This window comes from Pseudonaja textilis, chromosome 5, assembly GCF_049901715.1.
Source record: "Pseudonaja textilis isolate UNSWEBS1 chromosome 5, rPseTex1.2, whole genome shotgun sequence".
In the NCBI taxonomy this organism is placed as follows: domain Eukaryota; kingdom Metazoa; phylum Chordata; class Lepidosauria; order Squamata; family Elapidae; genus Pseudonaja; species Pseudonaja textilis.
The window spans coordinates 41535058-41550805 of NC_141994.1; the positions used below are offsets into that span (position 1 = coordinate 41535058).

The 15748-nt window shown below is 36.7% G+C and overlaps 2 protein-coding genes across 4 annotated transcripts in view; one reads left to right on the forward strand and one right to left on the reverse strand.

The window, feature by feature from the left end:
- Nucleotides 1-6302: 6302 nt before the first annotated feature.
- Nucleotides 6303-11887, forward strand: SNRPF (small nuclear ribonucleoprotein polypeptide F). The gene is made up of 4 exons (XM_026698430.2): nt 6303-6439; nt 8345-8470; nt 9150-9214; nt 10870-11887. Exons 1-4 carry the CDS (start codon nt 6437-6439, stop codon nt 10934-10936), a joined length of 261 nt encoding a protein of 86 aa, XP_026554215.1. The 5' UTR covers nt 6303-6436; the 3' UTR covers nt 10937-11887.
- CCDC38 (coiled-coil domain containing 38) overlaps nt 10745-15748 on the reverse strand; it is a 34499-nt gene continuing 29495 nt past the window's right edge. For all 3 annotated transcript variants that reach the window (XM_087934615.1, XM_026698413.2, XM_087934614.1), the window contains exon 16: nt 10745-11331. In XM_087934615.1, the coding sequence (XP_087790741.1) occupies nt 11224-11331 (108 nt within the window). In that variant the 3' untranslated portion in view covers nt 10745-11223. The remainder of the gene's footprint in view (nt 11332-15748) is intronic.

Here is a 15748-nt window from a genome sequence, read left to right on the forward strand (position 1 = left end):
GTAAAAATAGCACCTTGAGGTCAACTAGTAACCAATGCAATTCTCAAAACAAGGGATTATGAGTACATAACCATTACGACTTTGAATCATTTATTGTCAGCTACCCATAGTTTCTCAATATTTATTGAGGGAGGTCGATGAAGAGTGCACTGCAATAATCCAACCTTCAAGTCTATAGCTATAATAAGCATTATTATCTCTATGTAGACATAGTGATAACCATTATATCTGTATCTCTTATACTGTGTATATAATGGTCTCTAACTAGACAAACAGTATGAGTACATAGCATCTGTGGAAAATATTATAATAAAAGAAGAGCTAAAGAAGGGTAGTGATCTACTTTTTCTTGCTTATTGGAATTATATGAAAATGATTAAAATATGTATAAAAAATCCATTAAATTTCTTGTTAAAGCATTGCTCATATAGAGCTTTAAAAATAAGTTAATGAAAGATACACAGATCTTTGGGTTATCACCAATTTGTGATTTTTTTATTTTTTGCTTTTAGCAACAAGAATTAAATGTTGTGACATTCCACTTTGAGTTACACTTTTTACTAAACCTTTAAAGAAGTTAGTGGCAAGGATGACATGCTGAACCAGAAAATGAGCTGGTGACAATTATATGAAAAAATCTTCCATTAGAATCACTATCTTAACTAAAAGTTGAAGATTGGCAAAGGAATTGTTTGGTTATACTTTGAATACTCCTCTGAGAAATAGTAGTGTCAAAATGATGAAAAATACCTGAAAAGATTAAAGTGAGAAGTGGCGTATAGGACTAATGCTTCAATTGTTTCTTTTGAGACAGAGAGTAACATATCCTTTTGTCAGCACATGTTCAATTCTTTTCTCGGTGTGTGTCTGTGTGTGTGTGTGTGTGTGTGTGATTTTATTATATATCTGTGTATGTATATGTATTTGCACACCAGTATGAGCCTAAATCACATGAGAGAAATGTCAAAAATAAATCATTTTCTGTTTGAAACTACCAACTCAGTTTTAAATGATCGTCAGAATGCTTTTTGGTTTCCAGAAACCCATTTGAAAGATTATTCAAATACTCAGAAGCCCACAATGGTCTTTATACAATATTGATTTCAGTAGGACCATGATGTATTTATGTAGCATTGCTTTTTTTCCTTAAAAGGAAAAAAAACAGCATTTGAAACAATATAAGTTTGAAGTTTATGAGACCGTGTTTTGTTTTGCTTTGCTTTGTTTTCATCTTTTGACATAGTGGCTGTGGACGCTTTAGTGTAACAAGCAAATTAAAGTTCACAGTACTTATGCAAGGAAACTGACAGCTTCACACTAACTGCTTGCAATATCATTAGAATTAAGTTTCTTTGATGGATTTTCAAGCTTCGAAGGAACAGGAATGTCCCATTGATATAATTATATCAGGCCAGGCAGAGGCCTTGCTTGTGTAATCCATCTGAGCACAAATAGCACATTATGGTGTTTGCATTATTTCCATGTGAAAGTGGCTACATTTGGCTAAGCCTACGAAGTTATCCTGATTGACACATTTATAAATGGGTCACTTGGAATGTGCATTATAGATTCAAAGAAGAGAGCAATCCACCTGGTATTTAAGAAGGGAGGTCCTGGGAATCTGCCCATCAAAGGAGCCCTTTCCACCTCTATTACCCTTGCCTCCATAGAAACAAAGACAGAAGGTTTTAGAGGAAACACACTGTACTTTACAGATTCTTGTCAGCTGCCTTCATCCTTTCTGTCATATTATACTTTTGTCTGGACAAGCTCAAGTTCCCTCTTTTCAGTCTTATGAAGCAGGGAAGGATCTGTAGATCTATTATTATTCTACTGCTTTGCAGTCAATGCTGTAGAACATGTGACTATCCCTCTTCTTTCAAGACTGTATGCATAACTGCAGATATATATTTAGTTACAACATTTTGGATTGCAGTCTACATTTCTGGATGAATACCTCTTTTTGCAGCTCCTGGGTCAAAAAGGATACTAATAACATTTTGTTGGTATTCCACATTTCACTTAGTGGGATTACAAATTGTGCAAACTTGCTTGGGATGGCACCATTGTCAGTCATGCCACAAGACTGCATTGGAACATGTAATATGCCAGACTACATTCTCTCTTCATATTGATCACCCAGCAAAATACTTAATTCCTTGTATATTTTGTATCCCAGAAATTTCTGAGAGCATCTCTTTTTAAATTATCCCACTAATGTAGGTAATCTACTGTACTTAATATATGCTAATATTATCATCTATAGTCAGAGTCCAATACATCAATTTTGAACTTTTCTTTTTTTAAATGTAGGATTGCTCTACATTTTCACCAGTGCGGTCAATTTTTTTGTGCTTTAAAATCAAGCACGGAATATTAGTCTTAGTTTTGAGGAAAAAATGAATTCTACCACTGACCTATATAGAATAGAATAGAATACTTTATTGGTGCCAAGTGTGATTTGACACACAAGGAATTTGTCTTGGTGTAAATACTCTCAGTATACATAAAGAAAAGATACATTCATTAAGAATCAAGAATCATAACGTACAACACTTAATGTCATAGGGTACAATCAAATTATACTAGGAAACAATCAATATAAATTGTAGGGATACAAGCAACAAAGTTACAGTCATACAATCACAAATGGGAGGGGATAGATGATAAGGAATGATGAGAAGATTAACAGTAATAGTAGTGCACACTTTGTAAGTAGTTGAACAGTGTTGAGGGAATTATTTGTTTTGCAGAGTGATGGCTTTCGGGAAAAACCTGTTCTTGTGTCTAGTTGTTCTGATGTGCAGTGCTCTATAGCGTCGTTTTGAGGAAAGGAGTTGAAACAGTTTAGGTCTGGGATGTGAGGGGTCTGTAAATATTTTCACAGCCCTCTTTTTGACTCGTGCAGTAGGCTGGTGGGTAGTAATTGTTTTTTTCTGCAGTCCTAATTATCCTCTGAAGTCTGTGTCCTGTTGGGTTGCAGAACCAAACCCAACAGTTATAGAGGTGCAGATGATAGACTCAATAATTCCTCTGTAGAACTGTATCAGCAGCTCCTTGGGCAGCTTATCTGTGCAATATCTTTAGTTTATACATTAATACAAAGTGTATTTTGCTATAGCTATTTTTAATATAATCAGAACTTGACTATTTGCAAAATTATAGAGTTTCAGACTTCAATGAACAAATCAAATGTCTTTTTTCATTTGTCTCTGATAGTGTGCTAAACAGTTAACAATTAGAAAGCCCATAATATCATATATATTATACATATTGCTGAAATTGGTTTTATGTTAAAGTTAATGAATATTTTTCTCTAATTTTGATAATAAAGTTTCACCTAGCCAAAAAAGGTGCTACTAAACCTCTTCTGATTATTTGCTTGTTAAAATATCTTAACACTTTTTGAATATCAAAGTGGCTCTGTTACATTTCCATGAATGTTATTGTAGTGTCTTCATACTTTGAATGATACCCATGCCTCAGTTCTTGTTATTTTGCATCCTTATCAGTCATAGTGTATCTGGGGTTTCTACAATATATATGCATGCACTTGTAAGAAGCCCCCCCCCGAATTTAAAATATTATTTTTTCTTAATATCAAAAGAGGCACAATAGAATATTTCTCCAAAGGAGCAATGGAGAAACATGTTCTTAAAGGCAGAAAGCAGCCCCAGTCTTCCTGCATGGGAAAACAGTCTCAAGCAGAAAAGACTGTTCTTTTGGAATGGAGATTTTGTATCCATTCAGGAAGACTGGGCCAATAACACACACAGAAGGCTGGAGCTAATGGGATTAAAATCGACATTCTCCTACCCAAATTCTAAGGACAGGGCATGATCTTTAGGACACAATAGGATTAACCACTACCAGAATAGCAAAAGACACAAGGCTCACTAAATTGCACAACCCTGGAGCATCTCCATCAAGAGATCCATCCACTCATCAATCATTTGGTAAGCCATCCTAAAAACATTGCTGCTGTTACTGAAGATTCTGGAAACCAAATAAACATTATTTCCTTGCAGTCAGCTTCCATTTTATTTCCAGTACCTAACTCCTGGTTTGGAAGCGGACCAACACTTCCTACACATATCAACATTCCGTATAAAATCTATGTAACCTTGGGAATTTGCTTTTGGTTCTACTTGATGGAAGAGATCAGTGATTCACTGTAACCTATAATCTTTAGACACATATTTAGACACATTCCATACACAACCACAAAAAAATCTAGTTTTTCAAAACCCAAATTGCTGCAAATTAATAATGATGCACCATATATTGCTTACATCTTGGGCTAACCAAGTGAGCTAAATTTAGTTTCAGTTGCATCCTGTGATGAAGGAGTTGATATGAGTCTTCTGGAATATTTAAGGGACAAATATTTTCTAGTTTTATTTTTTTTAACCAATGGAAATAAATATCTCATAGAAATTCCATTGAACCTTGATATAGTATCATCATATCCAACCACCCCCAAAGAAGGAATCGGCTATGCAAATGTCTGTTCTTTCTTGCAAGCGTAGTCAAATGGCTTTGGAACATAATGGGATACCACTGAAATTCAGAGTAGTCCCACAGAAGACTTGCTGAGAGAACTGGAGCTGAGCAGAATGTCAACCTTGCCCATTTCACCCCAAAGGTCTTCCTTAGTGCATCTGTTGAAAGTTAGAACCCACCCCTCTCCTAGTAGAATGAAATATTTCAGGAAATGTTAAAAAGGCAGATTATTATACTTCCCTGGATGAGAAAAAGAGAAACATGCTCTTGGAAAGCAGCCCCCACCTTTGTTAATAGGCTCCAGAAATACTGGGCCATCCTGTCTACAAAACAAAAGACCTTCAGCCTTAGGGTGATGGGATTAGTCCTCAATCAAGATCCAAACCAGGACAAAGCTATTAAGCCACAAGAGGAATTGCCCAACACCTTTCAGAATACAAGGTTCTTCATTACATCATCACTCTCCAGGCTCCAACCAAACTTGATTCAGACAAACATTACCCCACATGGCCCCATGGGAGTCTGGCTACAGCCAATAAAATACATTTCTTGCACAGGAACAGGAAGCTCAAAGGCAAGGCCCAAGAGAAGGTATAAATAACCCTTACTCTCCACTCCATGTGGTCAGCTGCCCAGGACCTCAAACCTATGTGTTCCATGTCCATCAATAAACCGTCTTTCCAATCAGCTTCCATGATTCCAGTTTCTTTCTCCCTGCTTCGAACTGAACCAGATGGATATTTCTTCCAACACACCCTAGATTGAACTTTTGAGTAATGATCATCTGGTTACATGGTGATTATATCTAAGGGCTTATTCAAATAGTCACTATGCTGTGCTTCTTTTCTTTTTTGAGCCAGAAGGAAATTGCCGGTATCTTATAAACTGTGCTATCTTTTGGGTTTCTATGCAGCAAGTATGAATACACAATTATATCTTATTATATGAAAACAAAAAAGCTTTTTCTATTATCTCATTTTTTCCTTAATCATCAAAATCACAATTCATCAATTCATATTTTTTCTGTTTCATGCAAAAAGTCCTTAAGGGGTTTCCAGTCTTTATAAATATTGTATAAATACTTTATAAATATTGTCTTTCCTCTAATCAAGGAAGTGAGTCTAACAATCTCTGCAACTTCCATCATCTTTACCAACTACTTCTCTATTGTGGATGATGTTGAACCTTTTCACTTTTGAACCTACATACTATATAAAAACAACATTTATGATATTTTTCAAACTATTCATTAGTCCCGATGCTCGTTTTTGCAGCGGATGACAAAAACTGGAAAACCCTTCCTGCATCTTGTAAGAAATCAAAGCCAATGGCACTCATTAAAGCAGGGGTCTCCAACCTTGGCAACTTTAAGCCTGGAGGACTTCAACTTCCAGAATTCCCCAGCCAGTTCTGGAAGTTGGAGTCCTCCAGGCTTAAAGTTGCCAAGGTTGGAGACCCTGCATTAAAGGCATTCGTATTGCGGCTCTGTTGATACGCTAAACCCAATGGGGTTCGTGTATGCTAATAGTTTGAAACCGCCCAAACAATTGATTTCCATTATGAAGCGTACCGCCTAAGAGGCACTGCGCCCGTTCAACCACCCCGCCGCTCTTTACTATCTCTCCAGTCCCAATCAAACTCAGCTTCTCTAGCCCCGCCCATCTGCCTTGTCTCTGAAAAGCTGCCTATAGGAGAGCGTCTTTGCATCTCGCCTCCTCCTGAATCATAGAGATAGGAAAATGTGTAAGTCTATCAACAGGACGGGGAGTATTATTCCGTTCAGGTGAAAGGTCAACAGGAAAGCTTTGCTCGAGGAAAGAGACTGCGTGTGACGTCACTTCCAGGCCTTTTCTTTTGCAAGTTTGGCGGGCGCACGTGTTGCCCCCCGAATAATTTTTGCAGTCTCAGCCGCCCTTCGCCTGGCCGGGTTGCTATGGTGAGTAAGGGAGGGGAGACAGCGCGATAGGAAGGTCCCGGGTTCCAGGTGATGCATCTGGGAGCGCGGTTTCGAAAGAGACTCTTGGCTGCAGCATTGGCTGGGTGCTGCGGTTAATGTCCCCCCCGTCCCCGTCCCCACGACTTCTCAGGTTAATAGGCGTTTACAGATGCGTTGGGGTAGAGTTCTTATCACTCCCAGCTGAATAGATTCATCAGGCTGGGAAAGACTATTGTTTATTTTATTATTTTATTTTATTTGGTTTGCCAATTGCTTACAAGATAATAGGTATAAGTAAAAACATAGTTATGAATATATGGATACATATAAGAAAAATAAAAGAAACAATAGGACAGGGACGGTAGGCACGGTTATGCCCGCCCCCTACAGACTCTTAGGAAAGGAGTGAGGTCAATAGTAGAAAGTCTAAGGTTAAAGTTCTGGGGGTTTGGGGAAGAAACCAGAGTCAGGTAGAGTATTCCAGACATTGACCACTCTGTTGCTGAAGTCGTATTTCCTGCAATCAAGTTTGGTGTGATTAACCTTGAGTTTGTATCTATTGTGTGCTCTTGTGTTGTTATGGTTGAAGCTGAAGTGTTCATTGACAGGTAGGACATTGCAATGTGTGATTTTATATACCATACTTAGATCACACCGAAGATGGCATAATTCAAGGTTTTCTAGGTCTAGAATTTCAAGTCTGGTGGCATAAGGTATTCTGCAATGAGTAGAGGAGTGGAGAACTCTTCTTGTGAAATATTTCTGGATGCCAATGGACTATATTCTCTTCACAGATTCCTAGTTTTCTGTGGGGTGTGTGAGTGTCTGCGCATCTAGTGGGGGGAAGAATGGGATCTATCCATGGACATTGCTTGCAACTTTTATTTACACTATGTGGGAACATGCATACATACATTTTATTTATTTATTTAGCATATTTATATAGCGACCTGTCTCATGGAAACGTGATTCTGGGCAGTGCACAAACAGTAACAATCTCAAAACAATAGAGCATATAATTAGAATAAAAAAGCAAAACGAAGATTTTTAGGAGGACAACGGTCACTGGACTCATACACTTACCTTGCCTGAAATCCTTGAAGCTGATGAAGAAACTATGCCTGGACTAATGTCATTTGTGTGGAGTGGAGGGTGGGTGGAATTATGTTCCCAAGGCCACAGCAGAAAAGACACGTTGCCTGGATTCCATCAGATGGAACTCCTTTGAAGATGAGACGCACAACATATCCCTCCTGGGTGGTTAAAGATAACATTCCTAGTGTTAGGATGCCTTCTGACATCTATATGGCTTGAATGCTGTGTATGGTTCTTGTCATGGTGTTTGGGGCTTGTTTAGTTATTGTTTAGATAAAGCTTAAAAACCAGTGGACCAGTAGAATAAGGCCAGTTAATGGTGTACCAACTTCGTCATGGTCTGTATGATATATGGTGCTGGAACTGAAGTATGAAGTGAAAGACTTAAGGTAGAGAAAACAACACTTCTTTGTAAAAAAAATTGGCTCTGGGATTCACTAAGATAATGCAACATGTAATTATGCTCATGAGTTTTGTACAACTTTAAATGAGAATTATATATTTTTAAAATGCCCATCACCAATTTGGCTGTTTTCAGAATGATTGCACTGTAATTTTCACAATCCTTAGCACATCTCTGGAAAATGTCCCAAATAATGAGATCATTATTATTAGGTTATAGTGTCATAAGAATAAAAGCTGGCATTTATAGAATTAAAGGTGTATTTTGTCAACAGTTGTTTGAAATGCTATAATCTTTATCTTAAAATTGTAATTGTTAAATCTTAGCAATCAAACTTTAATCAGGATAAGAATCTAACTGTGTGTGTGTGTGTGTGTGTGTGCGTTTTTATTTTATTGTCTATGCAGAGTTTGCCTCTCAATCCAAAGCCATTTCTAAATGGGCTAACTGGGAAGCCAGTAATGGTGAAATTGAAGTGGGGAATGGAATACAAGGGCTATCTTGTATCGGTTGATGGCTACATGAATATGCAGGTAAGTCAAGATGGAAGAAAATATCCATATTATCCAATTGGTGAAAATATAGGGAGATGATACTTCTGTGCTGTACCTGAGCACAGTAAGAGATTAGTTTTGAACAAATAAATTGAGGCATAATCTGTACAAATATAGCATCAAATTATATGAATGCAGAAAAAAAAACAAAATCTAAAGCCCAATTGCTAAGTATAGCAATTTATATTTTATTGAACAGTATTGAATAAAGGATTCATGCTTTGTTGTCTATAATTTTATAGTGCTCATACTGTAAAATGTTATTAAAGTAAATAGATAACATATATTGTATATAGGGAAGGAGAGAAATGTCAGCACTGATCAGGAGGAGCTTTCTGAAATCGGCTGATGTGTTTCCTTTCACTCCATTGACGAAGTCAACCTTTTTTTTTCTCTCCTTGCCACCTGATACCACTGGAGTATCTTGATAACCAAAAGTGCCAGCTGTGTAATGGTTTCTTTTTTAAAAAAAATACCTATGCATATAATAGACTCCTTGTATGATCTCAGAACTCAGTTCATACTTGGGAACCACCAATTTAGAGTATTAAATATTTGAACTTCTATTAAATTTTAAGTATAGAATGTAGAAAATGTTCTAATTAAAAGGAATACATGTAACTCTCCTATTCAGTAATACTCGTTCCTGTTTGTACAGCTTGCCAATACCGAAGAATATATTGATGGTGCATTGTCGGGACATCTTGGTGAAGTTCTGATAAGGTAACTTCTTCATGTAACTGAGTAGGTTAAAATGAAGTATTGTAAAAGTGATTGAAGTGCTGGATGAAGATAGACAAGTTAAAATTCACAGCAGGAAATTTGTTAGAAATTATTGGGCCAATTGATGCATTGCCAGATGTACATTTCACCTATCTTGCCAAATCATTGTGAAAAATCAAACGAGAGGAGCCCTACATGTGATATGCCTTAAACTCTTGGAGTTATAAATCTAACAAATAACCTTTATCAACTAAAGGTCAGGTTATGACCACTGATTCAGCAATTGTTTGCAACCTTCCCTGCTGGCTCCCAACAAGCAAAGTCAATGAGAAAGCTGGCAGGAGGTTGCCAGTCACTCCTATTCTTGCTGCTTTTTCATCTGTGCTCCATAGCACTTTCCGCACCCACCTACATACTTGCCTACACCCACCTGCCTGCACTCTAGCATCTGCCTGCCCAAAGCTTTCACCTGCAACTTTCACCCATTGGCATTTTGCCTGGGACTTACATCTCTTCCCACATTGCAATCAGGTGAGGTCCTCACTTAATCTACACTAGGGCTGTCAAATTCCCAGCCCACGAGTTGGATGCATGGTTTAATGAAGGGAAAAAATATCCTGATATATCCTGTGACGCCATTGTGACCATGTGAGTTTGACACCCCTGATCTAGACGATCCTGAAATTGACAATGGCAACCAGAAGCGTTGGAAATATTTGTAAGCGATGCGATCATGTGATGGTATGCTTTACAACCACATCGCTTAGTGACAGAAATTCCAGTCCCTGTTGCCTCATAACCTGAGGACTACCTGTGTAGTACAAGAAGTCCTTGACTTACAACCATTTATTTAGGGAATATTCAAGGTTACAATGGCACTGAAAAAAAGTGACTTAAAACCATTTTTCACACTTGCAACTGTTGAGCATCCCCACTTGTCACATACACAAAATTCAGATGATTGCAGTATCCCAGGGTCATGTGATTGCCTTTTGCAGCCTTATTTTGAGTAAAGTCAACGGGGAAACCAGATTCACTTAAGAATTGTGTTATAACTTAACTGAAGTCACTCACTTAACTCTGGTAGGAAAGGTTGTAAAATAGGGCAAATCTCACTTAACACATGTCCTGGTTAGCAATGGAAATTTTGGGCTCAATTGTGGTCATCAGTTGACAACTACTTATATCGGAAAAAGTGCATTAATCAAATACCTTAGTGCTTTAATAAAGTTTTGATTTCAAATCGTCTGTTAAGTTGATAAATGCAAGTTAGTTGCATGATTCTCCTTGAACAATCAAAAGAAACTCTCTTCCTCTCCTGAATTTCCTTTGCATCTCCACAATGTGCTCCATCCCCCAAGATTTTAATGACAAATAAAAATGGAAAGCATAAGTTTGGGAAAGCAAAATAGTAGAAAGATCTGTTGCAAAGCCAAAGTTTGCTTATTTCACAATTTCATTCTTTATAAAGCACTGTTTCTTTAATGTATTTGACAATTATAGACAAATGCACTTAAATAATGACACAAATTCAATAAAAACAGTTTTAATATTAAACATAACACCAAATACAGAATTAAATTTGTTTTATAGAAAACAGTCTTTTTAAAATGCATGTGAATTACAGCAAAAATAACTTATCTCTTTATTGCCAGGTGCAACAATGTCCTATACATAAGGGGTGTAGAAGAAGAAGAAGAAGATGGAGAAATGAGAGAATAATGTTGGAAAATCTTGTGTTTTTTAATGTGTAAAATATATATATTCAGTTGTTGCTTTTGAAAAAAATTCATGTTTTTTAACTCTACATTTTGGGGTGCAGAAAAATACATATAGCTGAAAGAAACAGTCAATATGAAGGATGAACCACAAATTAAAAACTGGGATTATTTAGCCTTAATACAAATATTTTAAAGCAAATGGGATCAGATGTATTCCATCACCATTTACTTTATATGACTAGGTGCAAGATATAAAACTAGTACAAAAATACACTTTACAAAAAAACCTCAAGTAAAGTAGTAGTCATCTTCACTTCGTGTAGTTGCATCTGTAGCTTGTTCTGCTTCGTGCTTAGTCATTGGAGGCTGTGAGCGGTACACCAATTTTCTTCCCATCTAAAACAAAGACGAAAAAATAAAGTCCGTATATGCATGGACTTTTAAAATCAGCCTTAGTTTTCCTGTTAAACTTCCCATACATAGTCTTTCACTTATATTTTATACAAATGTGGAAACACTTGAAATGGATGCCTGTAGGTAGATCTAGTTAGAACAAAACACACATTTCAAAGTTGCTTAGCTTGGAGGGGGGATGGGGGGAAGTGAAGGCTTTTTTGTCAGAGAATCCAGTAGTCACATCACTGGACATCTTCCACCACTCTCTTTGAATTTGTCACACCTGACCCTTAATGTACATTTAAATACTTTTGCAGGAGAGTGTTTTGGCAATGTTTGTATAAATACTTTCATTTTTGTGACATTACTGAAAACATTAATTGAAGATAGTCGTGACTAACGTGGCCCCATTAATATGGATATATATCTTAAGGCTAGATGTTGTTAAATATCCTACTTTGATCAAAATTATGGCTGGGATTGCTCTAGAAACTAGGTGTCTGCACATTTTGTTACAGACTTTATGATGAAGAAACTATTAAAAAGTTTTGTTAGACAGTTGTCTATATTTTTATTTTATAATTCCTAATCCTTCAGAATTGAAATCAGAAAAATAATTTAGCTCTGATTTAAATGTGATTTTAATGGATTTTTAAAAAGACAAAAGTCATTAAATCTGTTGTTGAATTCAAAATGCCACCCCAAAATTAGCAGCTGTGATCATTTCTGTGTGAGCAGAGAAAGATGTATAATCTGCCTAATGACCATGTGTTCAGATGGAAGTTCTGAAATTGAATTGAACATGGAATGGCTACAACTGTCAACATGATCCAGGATCTTCCTTTGTCAGGTCTTGGATCACACAGAGACCTGAACTGAAAGTGAGCATATAAGATATAAGACTTAAGGGGGATGCATACAGTATGTGTTGCCCAATTATTTGAATCACCTTTCATACAAAAAACTACAAAACCTCTAAAGATTTGTTCTAAAGTCACAGTTGGTTATGGAAGCTGAATTTCAGGATCTGAAAAGAAGTGTCTTTTTAAGATGGGGCTCACTGCCCTCTAATGGATATGTTTGCAGTTTGCAGTGTGGATTGGTGCTACTTAAGCCCTGCAGCATCTAGACAAGGTCACCCTGTATTGACTTTGGCAATGCATAGTGTATCTCTTCTGGGACAGGTACCTCGTGACACGCAAAACAGTAACGTCCAAGGCTGTATTTTCTTTCATGTTGGGCCACTGGCCATGTTGCATGGTGATGAGAGGATTATAATCCAAAAGTGTGGGTGGAAAAGCTGATCTTTACTGAGAATATTTGCCATGGCTGAATCAAATAGTAATACCCAGATTATTAGGTGCAAAGGGGAGGGGCAAAATAATAAGCTTTCTAAGTAGAAAACTTAAGGCAAATTCCCCCCATTGCAGGCCCTGTTAACTATTGCCTAAGATAATGCTAAAGTTATAGCAAAGTATTAAAGAGGTGCTTCAAAATGCACAATAGTGTGTGCAAATCAGCTGCTTTCAAATTTAAAACTGACATTTTCAGATTTGTACAGCTACTTCAGAAGTTGCTGTTATCTCCATGTACATCTATAGCTGTTTGGCTAAAGTTACTTGCTTGTGGAGACAGCTGGGAGCAGCTTCTGTAATAGTCAAGCAAGCTTTGCAAATAAATGTCTTTGTGCTTTCTGTGGTCTTGTGCATTACGAAGCATCTCCTTTGAATAATTGTTATAACTTTATTAGGCATCGTTCCAAAAATACTAACATGTGGGTGGACAATGTTGCTACATTTGGTAATCCTGTTCTTATAGTGCAGGGGTGTTAAACTGGATTTTTTTGAGGGCTAGATCAGTTGTAGTTCTCTGCGGGCTGGGAAGGGGAAGACGGGGTGGACGCCCCATGCAGCGGTTTGCTGGCCAAAACAGGATGGGGGGGCGCTGCCCCTGTGGCCCCTTTTTGGCCTGGACAGCCTCCTACATTACTTTGCTGGCTAAAACAGGGGCACAACGTTTTATTTTGATTGCTGGGCGCACTGTGGGCCGGTCCTTTGCTATTTCCAGGTTGGCCCGTGGGGCAGATTTAAGCACTTCGCGGGCTGGATCTAGCCCGCAGGCCTTGAATTTGACATCGCTGAAATAGTGCCTCTGTTTAAGCCAATCTTTGTCCAAATCTTATTAAAAAATGTTTTAATAAAATTTTATTTGAGTTTTCACAAAACAAAAGAACAATAGAACATCTTTTTTTTAGCATGGTCCCAGGTTTTCACATCTCCATACAAATATAATCTCAGTTACATATTCATCTTTCATATTCAATTTCATATCTTATCACTACTTTATATATTCTCTTGATTTTTTCTCAAATACTTTCCTCAGGCTTATTTTATAGCTTTCTCATTCGTTTCTAAGTATTTCCTTTTTAAAATTTTCATATCTTCATAATAATTATACTTGTACTTTTATCTGTCCTGTTTACAATGTCATTGCATATTCTTATTTCATCATTTCCCAAAAAATTCCTCATTTCAAACATTACAAAACAAGGTTTCCCCTATAGTTGCCAATTAGAATGTGTCACCTTCATATCTTATAATTAGTTCCCTTTCAAATCCCATTAAACATTCAACTTTTAGATTGTCCCCTTAAAACAGTTATAACATTCAACTCCTAATAACTATATTATAACATATATCCCTTTTCAGTCAGATTCCGCATGGTACTTTCCCCTTAAGTTACCCCCAATACACTTTAAATTTCAAAAAAAGAAAAGACAATAATCTATCTAAATTCATTCTAGAAACTGATCTTGATCTCATTACAATCATTCCCATAATTCATTTCAATTATATTTTATAGGTCATTAAATATAATTAATATACATATTTTCATACCTCTCTTTTCACCTTATAATCTTACAATAATCCTCATGATTCATTTCAATTAGATTCCATATATTAACTAATATATTTCTCATATTTTCCCTTCTTTCACCTTTATTCTGTTTATCTCTATATTTGATTCAATGGTTAGCAAACATTCCATTAATTAACAATATCAGTTTCATCTTCCACTTTAATAATGTATATTTTCCTATTTTCTACATAGTTTATTATTTCTAATATATTTATATTATCCCTTATCACCTTGTAGAATCCTCTCTCTTAATTTTTGTTTTTAACCATTGTGTCTTTTAAACAAACTATTTTCTTATTCTTGTTCATTCCCCATGTTTCTTTATTTCCTGATTATGTTTCTTGTAATTTCTTTTCCCCTTTATTTACCCCCTCTTTTTCTCACTCCAGTTTTTGTCCCCCACCCACTTTAAGGCTTCCTTCTGTAATCCTCCCTTCTGCTTATATTTTGTTTATTTTTTGAACTGTTCTCTTTTCTAATTACCTCTAATCTCCAATTTTTAATTCCCTTCCCCCCCCCTCTTTTCTCTTCAACCCCGATTGCCCCATTTGTTTGTTAAAGATGGCCTCTTCTTTATTCAGCTCTTCTCCCTCTGGAACTCCTTGTTGTTCTTCATATTCTAAAACTGCCATTTCTAGAAATTGTAGAGCAAAGCCAAACAATTCCCCTTTCTCTTGCAGCTTTTCTTTCATATTTTTAAATTCCATTTTCAGATCCAGAAAAAGTTCTGCCATCTTTAAACACTTCTAACCAATACTTTAAAGCAACCAAAGTCTAAAAATTACTTCCCACAGTTAATTTCAATTAGATCCTCTGCCAGTCCAGTGTCCAAAATTTCCAAAATCACCAAATAATCCCAGAACAGTTTCTTCTTACTTCTTTCTTTGTTCCAAAGTTCAATGCTCTACTTTCACTTTCTGGGAGCTCTATTGTAGCAAGATTTCACACTTTGTATTCTTTAAAAATCCTTTGAAAATTCACAATTAATTCCTTTTGCCACCAGGTGGCAATCTATGCTATGTCCAAGTTCTCCCCCCTTTTTTTCCTCAGCTTTTTTCTCTTTAATGGCTTTTACGTTTTAAAAATTCCTTATTTTCCCCTTGACACTTTCAAGTTCAGCTTTAAGTTTGCCTATTTAGTGTCAAGATTGTTTTACGCAAATATCTTCTTCAAGCTTCTCTTTCAAAATTCAAAGCCACTGTCAGCTGTCAGATCTTTTTTCCCCTCTTCTCTGCCGCCACTTTAAAAATCTTTCTTAAAAAAGTTCTTAATAATTTTAATTCCAGGGTACCTTTTATTTAGATGTTACTTCTGCTTAGCCCGGTCACTCAAGCTGTCTGCTTCTTCCCTGCTCCTGCACACTCTTGTCCAGTCTGATCTTCGTCTTCAGGGTGACCATTTTGACCACTGCTACTGCTGTCTTCGGAGATGACAAGCCAAGCCAAGGAGGGGAGATGCGGCTCCCCTCGACCCAGCTGGCGGTCTCCCCTTCATCACC